Genomic DNA, 17,152 nt, shown 5'->3' with positions numbered 1-17,152 from the left:
ACTATTATCATTTTACCTTTATATTTATCACCTCTTAATTGGCAGGCTGAAATGTAGGGAACTATGTAGCCATTCTCAACTTCACTTTATGTCTCTTGAGTAAAAATTGGTAATGATTGTCAATATTTACAACTTTCTAATAACTATGCTATTTAATTGAACTTAGATCCCAATTTCTTTTTGCTTAATTATTTTTAGGTTGACATACAGGTCCATTTTTAATATGCACTCAAGTAGAACATTTTTTGATTTAAAAAGGTGATAAACTATCATCAAAATTTAATTATTTTTATAGAATACAGCAAAATAATTTGAGCCATTCCAGTTATGATTGTAACTGAATCACGTGTGATACATTTTCTGAGTATTGCATCATAGTAACCACAAACAAAAAAAAGTATAACCTTTTCCAAAAAGAATAGTTTACTAACATGGTTATCCCCTTTTAAATAGAATTTTTTTGGGGGGGATAAAAACATGTACTCTTTGTTTTTGTTTCTCCAGATTATCATACTGCCTAGCATATTTTAAGCATTAATAAACATGAATTTAATGAATGAATTTGGCAATAAATATAAAGCAGGTGGTAGTATACTGTTATGTACAATATATGTCTTACAAATTATTTTGTAATACTATTAATATTTTTTTTAAAAAATCAGAGAAATTAAAGTAAAAGTACATAGAAGAAAGGACACATGGTAAACCAGAGTCTGAATGAAAAACACCTACAATTCGAATTCAGCCACATGAACATATCTGTGCAAGTGCTTTTGATTTTGCTTTCCCAAAATAAAGCTCAAGATTTAGGAAGAAACGAAAATCAAGATTTTAGAGTATCTATTACATGTAAAAATATCTTTGTGGTTTTCCAGACAGCTTCTGGAAAATCACTAATATGTTCTTTGCTCTGTTTTTCATTTCAGAAAAAGAGATGTTAGAAACATTTAGGTTTGTTACTGATATTATATTATAGTGAAAAAGTTTCTATTCATTCTCGAAAGAATGTTTCATTGTGCAAAACCAAAAATGCTTAAATAAAACTTTCAAACATATATGCATATATTCAAACAAAATTTTTCTCTTAATTAATTAGGCTATAATCTAAACACTTTACCTATTCAATTCTAATTATTTGATAAAGATATAAAATAAATATCTCAAAAATAATTAAAATAAGCAATCATAATGAGAAATGTAGCTCAGGGCAAAAAAAAAGTTTAAATCAATTGTTTTAGCATTGCGGATTTAAAAGTATTGGCAACAAAAATTAATCATATGAAATTTGAGAAAAATCACAAAAAATTAAAAGTATCAAAAATAGGGTATCTTTTACAGTATTGGGTTGACTACATTGATATTCCCTCTTATAATTTAAGAAGAATTTTTGGAAGGTGCAAGAAAAATCAAAGAGTTCCTTTAAAAAAAAAGTCACTGAATTATCTGTACCTAACAAGTTAATATTTGAAATCCTGCTGTATATGAAACATTCTGAGATCCTAACAGTGCTAAAAAAAATGTTTAAAGAGGTAAATTGTTTTTATGAAGCCTCTGTCTTCATCACTGGGGCAGAAATATTTTTTCTTGTCAACAATACTGGAGTAGAAAACATTTTACTCCGAATGACCTTATAAGTAGGAAATAAAGGAATCTATGTGGATGAATATGTAAATCAAATGAGTTATATTGGTTTTAAAATTCAATAGATACAGAATCAATATTATCTAATTCTTAAGTTCCACTTCTTTAAAACATTGTGATAATATTACACTTATAAGAGGATTTTTTTCTATCATTGCTCATTTGTAAGTATGACATATTTAATTATACATGGGTTGAATTATGTTAATTTATGCTACTTTGTAAGCTGTCCCATAATTAGATTCCAGCTTCCTAGATATATTGTTGTATTTGTATGTCCCTTCAGTCTTTTTGCATCATTGAAAAGCACTAATACACTATCTCCAATGTTATACAATAAATATTATTAAACAGTATTTATTATGAAAGTTCTTAAAATTGAAGATAGAAAAATACCGTGTAATTCTTTCTCTTCAGCAGAGCTTATTGAAAATTATGTTGGTTTTTAGTTTTCAATGTGTGATGATGATACAAGTCAGAAACAAATTAAAGAAAAATGTAAATATACATATTTTCAAACCTGAATATTATTTTAAAATTCACTCTATGAAATTTTACTCACAGGCATATATGTCTATATGGCTTATTTTATTCAGCAAACATTTGCTTCAAAACTCTCCTGATAGGAGTACATTACTCTACTGGATTGACATTAGGCTTAACCATGTAACTTTTTGGATGTGATGTGAGCAGACATTTGAAATTTGCTCATTGGGCTTGTTCCCTGGTGCTCCTGCCATCACCATGAGATGGCTTCCTTCCTGTAGTTGCCAACTCTCTAGCCTGGTTACAGGTGTTGCTGGATCATAGCATGGAGTTAAATAAACACCGCTGCTTGAAGCAGAGCTCCCTATTGAGTCAGCCTGGATCAGCCAATTACAGTTGAACATGAGAATTATTTTTGTATGCCATGGAATTTGGGACTGTTTATTATGCACAATTATTATATCATTAGCCGATAATGTATCTGCACTGCTTTATTGTTTTCTCCTTTCCCGTTTTCACTGTTTCCTATATTATATGTATTTTTGCTACTGTATTTTGCTACTGTATATGTTCATTATTGGATTTCTTTGCTAGAATGTAAGGTCCATAAAGTCAAGTGTCTCTGCTTGCTTTATTCAATTGTATATATTCAATTCTTAGAAGAGTACTTGGTGAGTAGTATATGCCTGATAAATATTGATGAATAAAAAATGTAATTAAGATTCTAACTTACATCATGGGTTACATACTAACTGAAATCATGGGTTTAGATCCATCTCGCCCTCTTTACAAATGAGGACTCTGAAGCTTGGACAATTTAAATAACTTGACAAATGTCCCTGGATTAGATCCAGAAGACTCATTAAAATCTAAAGATAGTTGCAAATACAATGATTTTTAATATTATTTGAGTAAAGCCTAATATATTAAAAAGCTACTATCTAGTTTAAATCATCACAAACTATGAGCTAGCTTTAGTCAGTGGATAGCTATCAACAATACATAGACAATATTAGGAAAAAAACTGTCCTTGCTTCTGCTCCACTGAGATTAGATAATATGATTCAGGAGATTTAATAATGTATGGGCCAAATAGTTCTGGCTGATTGGATTCAAGTTGTCGGACTGGTATTTTTCAAGCAGTAAGTACCTTAACTTTTGGTGTCCATGTTGTTCTGGATTAAGGTGTAATGTAGCAAATCCAACAAGGTAAATCTACTGGTACCACATGTTAGGGAGGAGAAGGAAGTTGGAGCATCACTGCTAGGACTGAATGTTTGTGCCCTTCCCACCTCCGGCCGAATTCATATGTTGCAACCCTACTTCCCAATGTGCTGATATTAGGAGGTGTGGCCTTTGGGAAGTGACTAGGATTATATGAGGACACGAAGTGGAGCTCTCAGGAATGGGATCAGTGCCCTTAGAAGAGTCAGGAGAGAGCTTTGTTCCTCTGTTCTACTCTCCATCATATGAGGACAGAAGCAGAAGATGGCAGTCTGTAACCCGAAAAGGCTCTCACCGGAACCTGACCGGCCTGGCTCCCTGACTTCCAGCACCGAGAACTGTGAGAAATAAAATTCTGTTGTTTGTAAGCTACCCAGTCTATAGTACTTTGTTATAGCAGCCCAAACAGACTTAGGGGAAGTAAGGTCGGCCATTAGGTCACAGTGTATCTTTCAGGATCTACAAGATGACAAAACTGAGTGAAGTCAGTGAAGGCTTGGTAAGATGTGATGGCAGGCGTGATTTCAGTGGGCAGCCTCACCCCGTTAAATTCTATCCTGGTTCCATCTGTGAGGTGGACTGAATGTTTGAGCCCACTTCCCCCGATTCATATGTTGAAGCCCCAATCCTCAGTGTGATGATATTTGGAGGTGAGGTTTTGAGAGATCATTAGTCTTAGATGAAGTCGTAAGTATAGAGCCCCCATGATGGAATTAATGCTCTCCAAGAAAGGAAGAGACAAGAGGCGTCTCCCTTTCTGAGGGCATGAACCAAGAAAAGGACATGTGAGGACATAACCAGCAAGACCCTCACCGAGAACCTGACCATGCTGCCACCCTGACCTTGGACTTCTCGCCTCCAGAACTGTGAGCAGTAAGTGCTTGTGTTAAGACCCCCAGTCTATGGCATTTCATTATTAGCAGCAGGAACTGAGACAGTTGATGTGGTAGTGAGAACCTGGATCTCTGGGGCAGAGTCCTCATTCCAGAGAAAGGGAAAAAGCTGCGGTACATTGAAGTGGGGATTGATATTTCTGGGCAATTAGGTTAAGCAGGTGTCAAGAGACAGTGATAAATCCAGTAGTTACACAAAATGACCATATTTAAGTGTCTGATATGTGTTTATTTATTTGTTTTATCCTCTGGATATTTCCTAATAGTCCTTAAAAACTTTTCATCATCATAATTTCTGAAGTTCGTTTTAACAACGATTCCTATGAATCAAAAGATATCTGTCAGATTTAGACAGAAATGTGATAAAACTAGAATAATTGATCATACCTGTGCATGTGAGGAATGCAATGTTCCCAATTTTCACAGGGGGCTCATGTAAAGTTGTGGTTTTAAAAATACAGCTGAACAGTAAGATATATTTCACCTTTCTCTTTTAATATTCTGTTCTTCTTATGTTCTGGATAGAGAGGTAAACTTTGTATTTCTCTCAGCTGCTGTCCTTGAAATTATCATATTGGATATAAAACCTAATTAGTTGCCGGCAGTAGACCAATTTATTTCTGCAAATGAGCCATGTTCTTTAAAGTTTGAACAGCTTAAATGTATTACGGTGAGGGTAAAAGATAGGGTCATAAGACAAGATTTTAATCACAGATATGAAATGTGTGTCTTCTATGACTAAGGCGTTTTTAATCTATGTGTTTATTGAGGTAATTTTCTTTAAGTGTTAAAATCATGTGCAGGTCTTATTTACTCCATTCTGTAAATGCAGCAATCACGCTACTAGAATCACTGTGATGTTGAGAGACTGGAAAACTTGAGGAAATAATTGTATGATAGAGCAAAGATTTGTTCATTCTAAGGAATGCATGTAAATATGGAAGTAACACAAATCCTTGTTGTAAGATTAATTAATATCCCTGTATCCTGAACATGCTTCTGAAAATTATTAACAACATTTATACCACTATAAAAAATGCATTTACATACTGTCATTATGTCTAACAAGAAATAAAAGCAGGTGCAGGGAGCTTGATGAAAAAATAATGTAAATGAAAAATTCAATACTTCTTAACATGCATTGTTACCACTTAACTATTAAATTAATCACATAAAACAATTAAGTCTAGTTAATAGGTAATATGTTATGAATACCTCGTCACACGAGTTAACAATATTCTAATTGTAATCAAATCTACTACGTAATTGCTGCTTATTGCATTAACCCACATATCACATGCCTGTTATCTCCTTTGTTTTATAAATTGGAGCTTCTTAGTAAGGGTAATGGCTTTGAAATGTTGAAAATAAACTGGCAGGATGCCAGGGAATCTGTATCAGATGAAATACAAATGAGGTTTTGAACAAAAGATAAATAGAGCTTAATCTTCTGAACACCTTAAGTTTAGTGGTATTAAGTAAATGTGGTGGTATCAAAATTATAAATGGCTTGATTCTCTTCTACTCTCTTAGCAATATTATACTGTAGGTGATTGAATCAGATAGTCAGGTCCGTTCTTGTCATGTTTTTTTTCTTTGTGACATTGAATAATGTCTTTGTAATTTTCATAGTTTCTCTACTGTTTTGATTCAAAGATACAGAATAAAAATATTCTTACCATTTCCAACATCAAATATTTATGTACAATGGTAATTCCTCATGGAGTTATATGTAAGGTACTGAAAATTTTATTACCATTAGAAATTTGTCACTCAATAGAATGTCCTATTTTATAACAACACGGGCTTTAATTACCAAAAAAATAAACTTACTAGATATCTTCATAGTTATTAGGTGGCAATATCCAACCAAAATTTCTACTAACCTTCCAATGAGAAAAGTATAAGATTTATTACAAATAGTAGTTTTATAGATGTAAAATAAAAGTTTCACCTTTCATAATACAATTAGATTAATTCACAACAAAGTTAACTGAAAGAGAAGAGCAGGCTACACTTTAAATGATGACTATGGTTCTTTATTTCCAGTGATTATTTAACCCCATATCTCTACATAATACTAACTACATACAAATGACATTGTGACAGTTTCTCTTTCTCTACCACATGAATAAAATCTGAACTCTAGCAATTAATGAAATTAAGACAAATGCCTACATTCTACTTCAGTATAAATTCTTCTTTCACTAGCATATTTTATATAAATCATTGTAAGTAAATTTTACACCATTATATTATCCACTATAAGCATTTTTTTTTCATGATTCAGTTTTAATAAATTATAGTAAGTACCTAGAAGGTAATATCTCAAACACATATAATAGAGATGACGTTAGACAAATGTATGGGAAAATTAATATAATTATAAAATTAAACTGTATTCTTAAATGTAGTATAAAGTTGGAATACTGAGCTAGACACCCAACATAATTTAGTATTCTCCTGAAATTCATTAGTATTGGATATTTTAAAAATATTACTCTAAGGAGAAAACAAGAGGAGACAGCTTATATAGAGCATTCATGTGTAGGTTAGATCCACAAGCAAATCTCCTTTAATTTAGAAATTGGAAAAAAAAATATGTCAATGGAATGACTTCTGATTATATTCTTATTATTTTTAAAAACATAAAATGTTTTATTTTGCTCTACACGAAGTTCAGTCTATATTAGTACAAATAATTAATCCTTTATAGGTAAAGGGTACTATTAAAAACTTGGAACATCTAACTGTAAACCTCAGCTAAAGCTGTCCTATCTTTTGATTTAAAATTTGAATGATTTACATACATAGAACTCAATATACTTTCCAGGAATATTAAAGTTGGTTATAGATAAAAATGTCAAATTAAATAAAGCTGACTGCATAGAAGATTGATCACTGAAGGGAAGAGAAAACAAAAAACTCAACTTCTTTTTAGGACTTTGCAATTTGAACAATCTTTTGATCAGTGGTGATGATTTATTTAAGGACATATGATTTAAAAAGAAAAAAATAAACAGTGAAATGTAAATAAAGGGAAGAAACAAATTAAAAACTCATGAAAACATCCACGTTCTTGGTTCCACAAACTAGGGAAACCAACTATTTATGATTTAAAGTTGCATTAAAAATAGAATATATATTTGTTGCTATAGTGGCCCTGGCACTGTAAGCCTGTGATAGCCCAATTCCTGACTGGTAATAATTAAAATATTTATGGAGGTAACACAAACCAAATAACAACAACAATAGAAACAAAAACAATAACATAAACTACCTAAGTCTTCTGTACAGCCTAGAGAGTCAGGATGATTGTGGAGGAGAATAAACACCAGTTTCCCACTTTTTCTTTTATCGCTTATGGTTTTGTCTATGGGGCAGGTTCTCCTTGAGGAGCTACAAAGTGACTGTGGCGCTAACATTTGTCCGTAAGTACAGAGTTACCTTGGAAAGAAGCCAATACAGGTTGAATAGGGGTGGGGTAAGCTCAGATATGATTCAGAGAAAGAGATGGCTTAATTCTACATATAAAACCAAAGGAATTTCAGCATAAGCCCTGGTCTTTGCATGTCTAGGACAGATACAAACGTGCATAGCAAAAACTTTAGAAATCAACTGAGATTTGAATCATCGCTTACAGGAGGCTACAAAGAACTTAAGGGTGATTTATTGCTTAAAAACACTTTTTCCAGATGTTTGTCAAATTACCCAGAGTCTGCACAACATAATATTTACAGTATCCAGGACACAATTCAACATTTCTTGGCATTTAATGAGCCAGGAGAATATAACCAATTATAACGGGAAAGTACAAGCAACATATGCACATGCCAACACGGCCCAGATATTGAATCTATCAGATGGAGATTCCAGGGCAGCTATTTTAACTACGTTCCATGAGATAAAGGATAACATACATAAGATGAATGAAAATGAAAGAAATGTCCGCATAGAAACTGAAAATATAAAACAAAATTAGGAATTTAGAACTAAAAAATATAGTATCTTAAATAAAAAACTACTGGATGGGCTTAGTAGAAAGAAGAAGATGGTGTCAAAAATCAGTTAACTTGAAAAAACAGCAGAAATTACCTAATCTGATGAACAGTGTTTATATTTAAAACTGAATGGTGTCTCAGAGGTCTTTGAGATAATTTCAAAAGGTCTGACATGTATGTAAGTAAAACCCTGGACACGAGGAAGAGATTAGGACAGGACAAATATTTGAAGACACAGTGGTCAGAAACTGCTCAAATATACTGACCAATGCAAATTTAGAGATTCAAGAAGCTCAGCACACACCGCAAACATAATAAACTCAAAGAAACCCAGACCTAGACACATCCTAATCAAAGCACAAAGATAAAGAAAATAACTTGAAAGCAGCTAGAGAAAAATGACGTGGCATACAAGGGATCCACAAATCGTCATGGATTTCTCATCAGAAACCACGGAAGCTAGAAGACAATGAAGTCAATCTTTAAAGAATATCAACCTAGAATTTTTTCCAGGAAAAAAATGGTTCAGGATGGAGGAGGGGGGAAAACATTTTCAGATTTAAAAAAATAATGGAATCTATCCCAATCAAATAGTCTCTATAATAAATGGAAACAAATTTATTCAGGCTGAAGGGTAATAACATCAGAAGAAAATCTGAATCATAAGGGATGAAGGAAGAGAAAAATAAGTAGTAAACAAATGAGTAAGTAAACATATTTTATTTTCTCTTTGGTTCCTTAAAATATTTATGACTTTGAAACAAAAATTATTATATTTTTCAGTAGATTTCAATGAATATAGATGTATTAAATATGCAATCAATAATAAAAAAAGATTTGTTGAGTCAGGTACAAAGGGAGCTATATAGTTGCAAGGTTTCTACATTTAATTTAAAGTGTTAACATATTAACTCTATTTAGATTGTGAAATGTTAGGTTCTTATATTATTTTCCCTAGAACAACACTTAAGCAAATCAAAACAAAACAAAACCCTAAGAGATACTGTCAATATATAAATTAAAATATTAAATTTTTCAAATAACTCAAAAGACAGAATAATGGGAACAGAACATGAGAAAACAGTGAAGAAATAGAAAAATAAAATTGTAGACCTAAATGAAACCGTATCAATAACTGCATTAAAATAAATAGTCTAAACCAATGGTTGGCCTACTATGACTTTGGCAAAATATAGCCTAAGAACCTTTTATATTTACACTTACACTTAAGAATGTTTTTTACATTTTTAATTGTTTATAAGAGAAAAAGAATGCAAAAAGCCTTAAAAATGGTTTGTTTTTGAAAGACACCCAGAAAATTAGGCAAAATCTAAAATATTTATTACCTGACCCATTTATTGATGACTCCTGATTTAAACATTCTAATTATAAGGTAGAGATTGACAGAGTGGATGATAAAGCAATATTCTATCATACGCTGTCTAAAAACACACATTTTAATTTCATATAAAAATTACAGAACTGTACATCTGACACTTATGAAACTTTACTAACAATTGTCACCCCGATAAATTTTATTTAAAAAAAATACAACAAAGGGAAAGTAAATGAATGAAAAAAGGTGTACAAACAGTAATTGTAAATGGTTTGAGTACCTATTTTAATATTAGATAAAATACATTAAGCTCAAAGACATTAGTGGGGAAAATAGAAGAAATTAATGAAAAATAAATAAATATTTATTATTTATTACATATATATGTGTATGTACATACACATATATATATATACACATGATATATATGTATATATATCATTCTTTCCTGAACTTGTAAGTATGTTACTTTACATGGCAAAGGGACTTTAGAGCTGTCTTTAAGGTAAAGGTGTTGAGTTAAGAAGATTATCCTCGATTATCCAATGTGGGTCCAATGTAATGGTGGTGAGTCAGAGAAAGAGGAGATATGAGAAAGGTAGCAGAGTGATGTGATGTGAGTGACAGAAATTCCATCTACCATTGCTGGCTTTGAAGATGAAAGGGAACAGTGAGCCAAGGAATGTGGGCAGATTGTAGAAGCTGAAAAAGACAGGAAAACAGAATCTCCCCTACAGACTCCACAAAAGAACACAGCCCTACTGACACATGATTTTTACCCCACTGAGAAACATTTTGAACCTCTGACCTCTAGAATTGAAAGATATTTTCGTTTACAGCAATTAAGTCCGTGGTCATGGTTATAGCAGGAACAGGAAGGTAATACAACATACAGCTTATAAATGTGCATTGCTTCACTGAGCCGCAAAATACATGATGCAAAAACCAATGGGATAAAAGGGAGAGAAAAAAGTTCACAGCTATGATAAAGGATTTTAACACCTCTCATTCTGACGGAACAGCTACACCAAAAAAATCAGTAAAGACATGTAAGATTTAAACAACACTATCACCCACCTTGAGCTAATTGATATTTATAGAACACAAGATTCTGTGACTGCAGAATACATATATTTTTCAAGTACACACTATGAGAAATAAATAATAGCAGAATATCTAGAAAAACACTTGATATCTGTAAGCCAATCATATCCTTATAAATAACTGCAGAGCAATGATAAAACAATTGTTTAATTGGTCTTACCATTAATTTCTTGGCAAGCATGGTTAGTAAATGTAAAATAATATGGATTATTTGTGTCCGTTCTTGAAAAAAATATTTGCTTTCTAGAGGTATTCTCAATAAGAAAATGGAGCTTGTTTTACAGTTACCACCATATCCTATGAGTAATAATGTACTAGAAATTCTCTAAGAGAAACATTTTGTTAATAAGAGCATCTTTTACATCCTCTCTAAGACAGCTATGTCTTTTCAAGTATCAGGGAACCTCCAACATTGATGATTTCCTGAATAATTCTTGAGAATGATGTTAAATTTCTTCCTTTTTTAAGGACAGGTAAACCAAATTATTCTAAAATCACATGCAATGATTTAAGATGAATTGTGCAGGTTTCATTTACATTAGCCTTCACATTTCCAAAATCTCAGTTATAAAAAGTTGTATAATTATTTAACAACTCTTCTTGTCCTAATCCCCACTTTCAGATAATAACACCATTTTGATAAAATATAAATGCTGATATATTTAACTACTTTTAAAATACTATGTCATAGCTTCTGAGGACGTAAAATAATTGAACAAAAACAACTTGAATAAGAAATGAAAATTCTTACTGCTTACCTGTATGTGGGTCACAGGACCATTACTATTATACGATAAACAAAAACCTAAGAAGATATTCACCAATACTGGTAACTAATAATGATAACTAATAATATAGTTCAGTTAATATGGTGTTCTGTGTTAAACATTGCCAATAAAAGCTTAATTTTCACGATAAGCAATATGAAGACCATTAAATCTATACAGCACTGTGAAATGTCACATAGCATCCACTAGATGTCTCCAGTAACTGACTTTGAAGGGCAAAAGCTTTGTATTGAAATATTTTAATATCCAGGTATGATGGGTGTGAGGCTGCCCATTGTACCATTTCTTTCTTTGAATTTTCAGGCATGGTTTTGGCAGTGCAAGAACTCTGTAACATCAACAAATTCAATAAAGGACAAATATATGGAAAAATATTGAAACGAACCACATATGTGTTTTATCTTCCTGCAAAAATGCATGTTTTTCAAAGCAGAAAATGTTGATTTAATAAACACACCAAATGAAAATAACTTACATTCAATATCAAGGTACATGCTCTTTTGGTGCCCTCCGATTCTACTTGCAGCTTCACAGTCATATCTCCCTGAGTCTGACAACTTCACATCTGTGATACGCAGGGATGAGCGTCCATGCTGCCCTTTGACTTCGATGCGGCCGTCCGGGCTCTGTTTACATCGATTCAGGAAAAAGAAAGATTTTATGCTTGTTTTGTGTAAAATGATGACCAAACCCATGGCATTTATGCTATACACAGTAAGTGAAATTTATGCTATACACTCTTACCTGCATTCAAATATCTTTCAAAAACACTGTTTCTATATTTATGATTTACAATTTCTAGCTTATCCATTTTACCTACCCACTTGCTTACAGGGGTACTCACATGTAGTACAAACTTAAACACGTTTTGTCAACCTCTCTTAATTTAGTATGCTCATTGCTTCTTAAAAACCTTGCATGTTCTTCCAGGAATGGTTTTCTTGGCTTCCAATTATGTTCTTTGCAAACATAAGACAACAGCAATGCCTACTCAATTTTGTCTAAAATTTATCAATGAAAATTATATTCCTGAGGCACTTTAGTTTCATACTGCACTGTGTAAGAAGCATGTATCAAGATTTACCAAAATTAAAGACTTTAAAAGCAATTTATAGTTTTCATTTTTGAATAAATACAGTAGTAAGTACTGTTCATAAGCATAACTAGTACCAGATGCATCATAGATAAATTATTAAAACATAGCAAGCACTATCTAACTCATTCTTAGGAAGTCAATGAAAACAGTAGAAAGGTGATTAATCACTTACTCCACGAATACTGCCTCAAATCAAGGAATTGCTTATAATTCAAGTCTATAGATTATATTTCAAATAAGAATTCTTGTGTGAAACAAAATTACCATACCTATAATTATTTTCTTAAATCACTTAAATAACTTTATAGCACCCATACTAAAATAGAGATAGTTTATTCATTGAATTTTACATCATACAATCAGGAAATATATTGAACTTTCAGCATTTTATAATTTATCTGAATCGTGCACTTTACAATTAGTGGATCAATTATTCTCAATATTTGAGTTTTAGTACCTCATAAAATATTTTATGACATACATTTAGTTTGAAATATGTATGTTATTATGTAACAAAATAATGGTTGTTTAATTTTCTATAGGACTGAAATTCAATTAAATTTTAGTACATGTGTGCACTTTGTATATTACAATTTGGCATTTAATTATTTCCTTTTATTAATATCAAAAGACTGTTTTAAAGCTCTTTTTGAAGCATGAAGTTGATCAGAGCACTCTATGGTTACTTTTGGGCCTTTTAATTTTGTATAGGTATGTAATTTTCATATTATATCACTCACTATTTATTATCAGAAAAATGTTCTTCAAAAACAAAGAAACAAAAACAAACTGTTTTAGGGATGTATTATGCAACTTAGATCAGGATTTCTAGGCGGGACATATGTTTTCTACTCCTAAGTATTGCTAAGAAAAAAATAGTAAGATGAGGTTTTCAAGCAGAAAGGCATTCTCTTCTGCCAGTATTTAAGACGTTTAACTGTCAAATCTATTTACTTGAGGAAAAAAATAAATTAAAAAATCACAAAATTTAAAGCCAGAATGAGCAAACCCCAAAACAAAATGGCTGATTTGTTACACAGGAAACTAAGATCCAGCACTACCTGGGTATTCTTTAGTACTTACCTCATTGTGCCTCTATTTGTCATTGGACCTTATTGAACTATCTTTCCTTACATACACGCTGACTTCACTTGGCATTCAGACACCCATACTCTGTTTTTTCTCAATTTCTCCTCTCTGACTACTCCTTCATCTCTATTGCAGTCTCCTGTCTCCCTGTATTCTGACCTGGACTCTGGTCCTTTTCAGTCAATATACTTTGCTTAGGTGCTCTCATCCCTGTCCACATCTACATGGGTGACCTTGAGTCAGTCTTTCTCCAGCTAGGATCTCTCTTCCCTGGAGCTTCAAAACTAGGTATCTCACTTGTTTGGCATGTCTCTTTGATATGTATTTCAATCTGGTATGTGCAGACCTGAATGCATAACCTCCTCCACCCCCGCATCCTCCCCGCATGCATTCCATCTTCTCCTGCCATGGTGTTTATTTCTATGACTGATACCAATGATTTCCCAGGTCCCGTGCCATACCTGTCCTCAGTCTTGGATTAGTTTCTGAATCTTCATTTACCTCTTTATATTCCAAATTATGAGATATCTCCATTTAATCACCTGGCTCTACGTTATCCTTTCCAATTTTCAGCAATTGTGTTTCGGTAGACCTATCTGCTGTCTGCCTCTCCTATTTACAAGCTTAGTTGTGGTGCTGAGTTGGAAGGATACTGACCGGTATCTCTGGATTTCAGAGACAACAATCACAGGCTGAATGTGCCCGAAAAAGAGTCCCTGACTCTCCAAAAGCCATCAACGTTACGCTCTTCCCTCTGCTTCTTTTGCAAGAACTCCTTCCAGATACAGAAATCATTCCTCGTGTAGCTAAGAATATGCTCCTTTTAAAAGCAAGCTTTTAATTCTCACAACAACATAATGAAGGTTTCCCATACCCTGCACTCTACAACTATAAATGACAGTGGATTCCCTCCCAAATTAAACCCCCATCCCTCATCTTGATGTTGAAGGACTTCCATATGGGATCACTTTTCTGACTCAGAAGACGTTACCAATTGGATTCCAATTAATTTGAATGACTTGTGCTGTCATGAATCTTCTGTGCTTTCCATAAGTACCCTTCACAGACCTGTCTAAAATTCTGGTGTATATACAATTAACATGCTATTAGTAAAATTGTTTGCTATTTAAAAATTATTACTAATGTATCTGAAATTATTAACAGAAATACAGAAAGAAGAGGATTTCTTTAAGGAAGTGTGTGATTCCCTGGGGAATCATAAGTCACTTGCAGACTTGGCATTGGCTCTGTAATAATGCCCAATATGCATTTGTCTCAGATACTTACATTAGACGACCAAAGTCATCCCCTTTCATATCTGACATGCCAAAGGACATCTCTCTTTGTGCTACAAAAATTCATTACACATTTCTGAAAGAAAATTCATTTATATCTTGGCTTTGATTCACCACCTCCTGCAGATTCATTTCAGACATCTGATATTTGATTGAGACAGGTTAATGGACATATTAGCTACCCATCTACTATTTTCAGGTTCTGTCACTGCATTAAGTAAGATGATTAAAAAGTAAAGTGTCTGACATTATTATTCCAAGCCTTTACAGAAAAGCACTCTGAAATTTGATTTGATTTATATTCTTTGCCTTTCCAGAAGATCAGCTGAAGAACAGCTTATTGGAATAGTGTTTTATATTTTTATAAAATGATTATTAATCGATAATCTGTGAATGAAGTAACTATGTGTTAACTGCCTTCTTGAGTTTACTTGCAACCTGAATATTTTGTTGTCAATATAAATTGTCAGATTTTTCAAAACTATATAATGTATCATGTTTATATGTTGTTTTTGTGAACTTACTTGACTAGACATGTATTGCCAAATTGAGAACCCAGCTGTAGTACACAACAGCATATCTGAGGTTGCCAGGATTCCTCATCTTTCTTCTTCCTTACATTCATGTCTTTGAACCTTTTTGAAGTAATTGACCCCTTTGGCCTTTTGAGAGAACTGTGGATCTTGTGACTTAGTTACTCACTAGTTATTGTGCAGTTATTCCACAATAAAAATCCAGGGATGCATGCTGAGCAAAACAGAATAATTCCTACCCCAAGTAGACTTAAAGTTTAACAGAGAAGACAGATACTAATGTTTAAACATAATGCAAATAAACTGAAAAGTACCATGTCGGAACACCACAGTTTCATTTCGGAGGTGAGTAAATGAAGGTATGGGTAGCGTCAGGGGTATATTCCCGGATAAACTGAAGTGTGGACTGAAATCTGAAAATGGTGACAGAGGGGGCATATGAAAGAACTGAGTAAAGGCAGCAGGTGCATAGGGAAGGTACATGGGGTCTCTTCATGTTGGGCAGGGAAATAGAGAATTCAGGCAGAACCCAGGACAAATGCAGACAGACAGACAGACACACACACACACACACACACACACACACACACACACACACACATGACAGTCCTGCATTACATATTCTGTATGGCTTAGTCATCATGGCATTAAATCTGCATCGAATGTAAATTAAACTCAACTTCAAATATTTGGAGGTAGTGTCAAGGCATTAACGGCTAAATATGTAAACCAGAAAACAGATGCTTTACAAAGGTTATTGCCACTAATTTATCCAAATTAACTTCTCAAAATGTGTTAACGTTGTGTTGAGTTGACTCATTTCTGCAAAGAATTTTAAACAGAAATATTATCTTTCCTCTTTATAAAATTCATATATTTACTCTTAAACTCAATTTCTCTTTCCTCTAGGCTTCATCCCAGCTTTCTAATTTTCTTCCTATTTTTATTTCATGAACTGAACTTTTGTACAGCTATATGTCCTCCTAGCAGTATAAAGTAATGTAGTAAACTATAACACGTGCAATAAGACTTCATTTTAATTTATGTAGTTTCTTCACCAGGTTCTAGTGTCCTCTTCTTCTCTTTGCAAATACAATCAATAATTTATTCAATAAATAGAAATTGAATATGACAATGATAACAGCTAACACACATACTAAATGGTAGTTAGATACTATACTAAATGTTTTGCATTTATTAGTTTACTTAATACCCATAAATTTGCTATGGGATTGAGACTAACATCATCTCCATTTTAAAGATGGTAAACTGAGGTACAGAAACATTAAATAATTTACCAAGGTTCCACACAGTTTATAAATAATAGCGGTTAGGTATCCAGGCTGTCTGACCCTGGAGTTCATGCACTGAATTTCGGCTCTATGGTTCACAACCTGAGCCATACTATGTGACCCAACTACATATTGACAGGTACTATGCTGCGTTCTCAGAATAGAAAAATGGATGAGAAAGGCAAAGCCCTTAAACTCTTAAGTCAATAGTTATAGAGGGAAAAAAAAAATAAGGCAAGTCAAATACATGCCAGTATACATGAAATTCAGGAATAACACCTAATGCAGTCTCCAGAAGTGAGGAACAATGTCTTTTAGGAATTTCTGTGTAAACTTGAGACCTGAAGGGTAAACAATGATATAAATAAGGCACC

The 17,152-nt window shown here is 32.9% G+C and overlaps 1 protein-coding gene across 2 annotated transcripts in view; it reads right to left on the bottom strand.

Moving 5' to 3' along the window:
* The window catches only part of NCAM2 (neural cell adhesion molecule 2), a 459,814-nt gene that overhangs the window by 100,289 nt on the left and 342,373 nt on the right, over nt 1–17,152 (bottom strand). For both annotated transcript variants that reach the window (XM_081065129.1, XM_081065130.1), the window contains exon 9: nt 11,949–12,099. In XM_081065129.1, coding sequence (XP_080921255.1) covers nt 11,949–12,099 — 151 coding nt within the window. The remainder of the gene's footprint in view (nt 1–11,948; nt 12,100–17,152) is intronic.

Source organism: Rhinolophus hipposideros (assembly GCF_964194185.1).
Source record: "Rhinolophus hipposideros genome assembly, chromosome: 2".
NCBI lineage: Eukaryota > Metazoa > Chordata > Mammalia > Chiroptera > Rhinolophidae > Rhinolophus > Rhinolophus hipposideros.
Note: the sequence above shows the minus strand (reverse complement) of the source record. Positions and strands in the feature narration are given on the sequence as shown.